This window comes from Phalaenopsis equestris, unplaced genomic scaffold (assembly GCF_001263595.1).
Source record: "Phalaenopsis equestris unplaced genomic scaffold, ASM126359v1 Scaffold000001, whole genome shotgun sequence".
NCBI lineage: Eukaryota > Viridiplantae > Streptophyta > Magnoliopsida > Asparagales > Orchidaceae > Phalaenopsis > Phalaenopsis equestris.
In genome coordinates this window covers 347,915-354,251 of record NW_018164443.1, presented here as the reverse complement: position 1 = coordinate 354,251, position 6,337 = coordinate 347,915, and the positions used below count along the sequence as shown (strand labels likewise).

The following is a 6,337-nucleotide window of genomic DNA, read 5'->3' as shown; positions in this document are numbered from 1 at the left end:
AGAGTAAAAGGAAGCCGCATAGGAGAAGGAAGAAGGAAGAAGTTGTGGTTGTTGTACAGCTTTGTGTCCTAGCCAAGAAGGAGGAAGAAGGAAAGGGAGAAGTCGAAGGAGAAGTTTACCAGTGTTGTGCTCTCGTGTGTGTGTGGGAGGAAGAATTGGAAGAAGAAGTTCACGGGTGTTGTTGCATTGAGCTGACAGAAGAGGAAGGTGAGTCGAGTTTCCTACGGTACTCGCGTGCGGGAAGAAACGTGTGTGCTATTGAGACTCGCCTTCATTCATGCATAGCACAACAATCATAAAAATTTAAAGCATATTAGACTATAATTACTCACTAAGTTATACTTACAGTTGCAGTTAATTTTTTCCTTCAGGAGAAGAAAAACTTTAAGGAATACGTTTGAAAGAAAAGACTTTGTTTATCAGAGGAGATTCACTATTGCTAGGTATATTTATTATGAGGATAGTTTCTCTTAACTGTTTCTTTCAGTCATCGATATATTGTTTGATACTAGCTTGAGATGTTATTTTTCGATGTTATTGTTTCTAGATGTTTTAAAAATTATTGCACTTTGTGAATTAGTAATTCTTTTATAAGTATTTGAAGTTTAAAAAATATGTAAATAGTTAGATGTTAACACCGTCTGACCGTTGTTCCTGCCTCAATTAATTCTAAGCATCAGGTTGGTCTTGACAATTGGTGTCCTGTCCCAAAAGCCTATGAGTCTTATCCTTTGGGTTAGAATCTGATTTCGGTTAACTAAAACTAAATTCACCTAAAAACTCCATCAATATAACACAGACATAAACCAACCTCTTACACAACAATTCCCAAAATACAATAATAAGATACTACTTCATGCCAATTGTTTTACAATTCACATTAAGCTCATATGAGGTCTATAGCTTCACTAATACAACCCACCCACTTCCTATGTATTTAAATATCTAACACCTAATTTTTACTTTATTTTACATTTATACCACCAAAATCTTTCATATCATATCAAAATTACCATCATTTTAACTTTTAAAATGCGATACACCTTTCAATGCATAGGTAAAAAGTTTGGGTGTTAGATATGTAAATACATAAGAACTGAGAGGTGTGTATGAAAATCTTCCACAAATATGTAATCAAAATCTAGAAAATTCCTCATTCTTAGTTAATATTCCATAGAATTGCTGCAAAATCTACAGAGAATTTTCAGACTAGCATGGACTGATGCTACTATTAACAGAGTTACAGCATAAATCTGAATCTGGGCACAATGATATCAATAAATAGCCATGTTTTCACTTTCTGCTTAATCTCAAATACTCCCAAAGCCTCCCCATTCTGAATAGACAATCAGCTTCTTCATACCCACTTCCCTTAACCTAGTCGTAGCATTCGAAAGACACATAATTCTAAGCTAGAATTGAGATCAAATAAGGATAAAAATAACAATTAATACCTAATTTCAACGGATAACATTCTATTATTCATCCACATCAAAGAAGAAATAATACCAGAGAGAATCAAACATTAGAGAGTGTTTTTGCAGCGGAAATCCAGGCCCGGATCCTCGTTCGACGGGAAAGATGTAACGGCAGTGACGGCGGCGGCGGGAGGGCCGATCCTGCACCTCCGGTCGATCATCTCCTCTACTTTTTCTGGGCTTCCGGAGAAGAGGGCTTCAACAGAGCCATTCCTCCGGTTCCTTACCCAGCCCCGTAGGCCAAGATCCTCTGCGTTCTCCATCGTCCAATCTCGGAACCCTACACCCTGCACGCGTCCCTTTATCTCCACCCGCACGGTTTTCACGACCATCGTCGGAGGAAGAACGCCGGAAGTTGCAGCTGCGGTGTCCATACTCCTCATACCCGCTTCTATGGCGATTGCGATTTTGAAGATGGAGTGAGTTTGGGGGAACGCAATTACATCCAAATCGTCCAAAACATTGCTATTTACGAATATAGCCCCCAATTTCATCCATTTTTCAAATTCTCTCTCAAATATTATTCTTCATGATAAAATTCTAACCCATACTTTCATTTGAGATGTTTTTTTTCATATCAACCACCCAAAATATTTAATATAACATTTTAACCACTCAAAATTTTAAATATAACACCTTAACTCACTCAAAATCTTCACTTAAAACATTGTTTTATGTATGGCTGTCAAAAAAGCTCGTTGTTCGCGAACAGTTCGTGTTCAGTTCGTCAATGAGTTCGTGTTTGATTAATTCGATAAGTAAAGAAGACGAACGTGAACAATTTTTTTTTCGTTCGGTTAGTTAAACGAACCAAACACGAACAGTGATGCGTTCATTCGTGTTCGAATCATTATTGTTCGAATCATTATTGTTCGAATATAAAATAATATAAAATAATTATATATTAAAAATTTATGATATTTAAAAAAATTAAATTTTATAAATTATAATATATAATAAATTAATAATAATAATATATTAATATACTATATTGGTAACATACTAATATAGATATTATATGTTTATATAATATAAGTTATATAATTAATATAATATATTATTTATATATCTTAATATTAGGGATGTCAAACTGGCTCGTCTTTCACGAACAGCTCGTGTTCAACTCGTGTTCGGCTCGTTCGTTAAGAAATGAACACGAACAGTAACTTCACGAACAATCTAAAACACGAGCTTATTTCAAACAAACTAAATTTCAAACGAACTGAACGCGAACACAAGCTCTGTTCAGTCCGTTTACACCCCTAGTTTTATGAGAGTTGTTGCGACAAAAAAGTGATTAAAATATTTTATTTAATGTTATATGCATATGTTCATTCGCTTAAAAGTATCATCTCAATGTTATATTTATAAATAGTAATGTTTCATGTGTTATGTATGTAATTACCCAAAAATAAAAAAGGATAATTTACATACATTCCACTCAATTCCTGTGTATTTACTTATTTAAGACATTAACTTTAATTTTTACATATAAATTATAATATCTATACTAGAAAATGTATATTTTATTTATTTTAATTAAAACAGTGGTATTTTTACACAACATGAAAATTTTGTGTGGTATAAATGTAAATAATAAAGTTAGGGTGGTATCCCTCAAATTTTTTTATTTACATTTCAACATTAGAATAATGCAGGAAAATTATTATTTTCTAAATATATATTTTATATTTCGAGGATTTTTTTTTCTTCAGAAAAATTAAGGAAAATGCAGCGGCTAGTACATAGAGAGAGGCATAGGTTATAAGGTTAAGTCCAAATGCTTGCATTTGCCGCGATCTTAAACATTAATCAATTTTTAATTATCTATTAATCGCATTATAAGTGCTTAATGACTATATTAACACAAAGATTAATCATGATTAAAGCCTGTTATTCATCGACTTCTCAGCTTAGGGACTGTTTGAGACAATTGCAATTGTTATAAGAAGCAACAAAGAAGTTATTGTTTAAGAAGTTGTGCTCATCGATTTTTTTTTTTTTTTGTCAAAAAATCAAATAGTAATTTTCCGCTAGTCATCGCACTTAATCAAATTAACTGCTTAGGTTGTAAGACACAGTTTTTCCACCATAGCTTCTTGAAAAAGCAGGTAAAAAGTTATTTCCCCAAACACTCGAGCAAGGCGGTCCAAACAGCATCGCTTTCGCCCCAAAATGCACCCCCAAGTCATTAATGGCTAATTCTTACATGATTGAGATATATAAGTGAGGACATAAATCATATATAAAATTTCTTATAAAAAAATTAAAAAAATTCTTTAAAATCACTAGTGTTTATTGGGGCAGCTGCAGCTTATTTAATAATCTGTTGATAAGCTGATTAAAAATAATCTACTGATAAGCTAGATGCGGTGGCTTTTACAAATTTTTATTTTTTTAAAAAAACTAGACCGCTGTCAGTAAGTTGTCACCGCACCTAGATAGGTGTGGTGTGAAAACGTTGTTTTCTGCATTTTCAAAACACATAAGCTGTCAAAACGCAGTTTACCTAAATAGGCTAGGTGCGTTTTTAAAACGCCACCGCACCAAAGAAGCTGCCCCAAACAAACTAAATGTTCAAAATAAGAAAAAAAAACCCTAAAACTTAGTTCTATTTTAACATAAATAAAAATACTCACATATACTTAAAATTTTTGTTTCATTTCTATTTAAATAATTCATAAATATATGAGCATTATATCATATCATTCTTAAATAGCATAAAATGTCCATGTTGACAATTTTATTTTAAAAAAATTCAAATGGGTATTTATGTAAGAAATTTTCTATTTGATGTTTGCCATAAGATTGGTGAGGATAGGTACTTTGAGGAAGGTTCAATGCATGATATATTTATGCAATATTAAAAAAATTATTAATTACTCAATTATTATTAGGAAAATTTACATGCATGTCACATAATTCTCATGTATCTATATATCTAACACCTTAAAATTTATGTGCACGTTCGATCACCAGCACATCATATTTAGTGGAATAGATGATCTTGACATATTTATTCAAAAAAGCCCGGATAATTTTTTTCATTAATTCATCAACAATTTTACAATTTTACAACACAAACCTTACGAGGCTTATGGCGACCACTAATTTGGAAAAATATTGCATCAGGACTCTGAACGTAGAACTATGTTCAAATTACAATAGTTAGAAATATCTCGCTTTGTTACAAGAATATTTCATCTGCGTTATTTGTAAAAAAATGAAGTTTTATTCGAATATTATATGGTGTTATTTAATTATTTTACGGTGTTATTGAAATATTTTCCAACGTTACTTGATTTGAGGTTGAAGTGTTATTGTAATATTCCTAGGCGTTACTTAATTTGAGGATGTGTTATTCCAATAACATAGTGGAAATTAAAATAGCACGAATAATATGTCGAATAACACGGTCTCAAATTAAGTAACGCCAGAGAATATTCCAATAATACCGGAAAATAGTCAAATAACACCATGTAATACTCGAACAACACTTCATTTTTACAAATAACTCAGATGAAATATTCATGGAACACAATCAAATATTAACAACTATTATGTAATATTTTTGCCCACTAATTTTCACTCTGATCTCAACTCATCTTCTCCGAAATCTCCAGTCTCGAGTACCCAACCCTCAATCATCGCCTGCGTGCTGCGCCCCTGATCCGCCGGAACAAGATGGCCGGCGCCGGAAACCACCACATGATTCAAATTCCCCCATTTCTGCAAATACCCTGCTACCTCTCCTTCCACTCTCCACACTCTCCTCTCCGCAGCAAAAAATCTCCCAATCCCCTCCCACTTCATTTCCTTCATCCACGCCTCCGTCGACGCCACCCCATCCCTCAGATCAAAAATTCCCTGATACAGAAGCACGCGAATGTTTTTCACCACCTCCTCCACCATAAACTTCACACTCTTCATTATATCCTTCTTCATCACGCTGCCCACCTCCTCACTGCATTCCACCCAAGTCGTCTCCTTCTTAACCCCAAGCGCGTCCTTCACCTCTCCCCTGTTCAGAAAACCACTCAGCTTCGCTGTCGCGTATGGCTTCTTCTTCCTCAGATCATAGAGCGTCGCTAGACCGGTGGCGTTCTGAAGCCAATGGAGAACCAGGCTGCGCGCATCGGCGGCCTCCGTCCACCTCCCGGCCCTTGCGAGCTCGGCGGCATTATTTTGCAGTTCCTCGAGCTTCTCCCTCTGCCGGTCATTGATTAGCCCTGAGAAGTAAGCGGTGGATGCGTGGGTGCCGATTTGAGCGATCGGGTGGGTTAATCCATTGCCGATGGCTGCGCCGGCGAGGTTAATGCGGAGGGAGGGTGGAAAATTGGGATTTTGACGGAGGATTTCGTAAGCGGCTGCGGGGATGTATTTTCCGGCGTAGCTTTCGCCGGTGAGGTAAAGAGGGCGGGAGCGGAAGTAAGGGGGGTGGGAGGAGAGGAAGGATTGGAGGGCGGAGAAGAGGTGGGCGGCAATGGAGGATTGGTCGCCGGGGATGGAAGCAGGGGAAGGAGCGGAGCTGAAGCCGGTGCCGAGAGGACTGTCGATGAAGAGAAGGGCGAAGCGGCGGTTCCATGAGAAAGGGTTAGGGTTTAGATTAAGATCGTCGGAGATGAGCCATGGGCTGAGCTCGAAGAGGTTTCCGGTCATGGAGGAGCAACCGGGGCCGCCTTGGAGCCAGAGAAGAAGTGGGGTGGAGGAGAGAGGGGAGAGGGGTTTTTGAGCTTCGTAGAAGGCGAAGAAGAGGGCGGCGTCGGTGGAGGAGTTGATGTGGAGGTAGCCGGATTCGGTGGGAAGAGCTGAGGTGGGGTACAGAGGTGGGGAGCCGGCGGCAGCCGGCAGGGGGGAGG

General features: G+C 37.1%; 2 protein-coding genes across 2 annotated transcripts; both read right to left on the bottom strand.

Moving 5' to 3' along the window:
- Positions 1-1,068: 1,068 nt before the first annotated feature.
- On the bottom strand, positions 1,069-1,922 carry LOC110019544 (acylphosphatase-like). Its single transcript, XM_020717284.1, has one exon. The coding sequence runs from the start codon at positions 1,859-1,861 to the stop codon at positions 1,526-1,528; it is 336 nt and encodes a 111-aa protein (XP_020572943.1). The 5' UTR covers positions 1,862-1,922; the 3' UTR covers positions 1,069-1,525.
- A 3,036-nt stretch (positions 1,923-4,958) lies between these two features.
- On the bottom strand, positions 4,959-6,337 carry LOC110017800 (serine carboxypeptidase-like 50; the record flags this gene model as incomplete). Its single annotated transcript, XM_020714949.1, is given in 1 exon segment — positions 4,959-6,337. A coding segment is annotated over 1 exon segment (1,274 nt), but the record flags the coding sequence as incomplete, so codon positions are not given.

Excerpts from the sequence above, each read along its gene's own strand:
- LOC110019544 (XM_020717284.1), bottom strand. The coding sequence starts at position 1,861 with ATGAGGAGTATGGACACCGCAGCTGCAACTTCCGGCGTTCTTCCTCCG.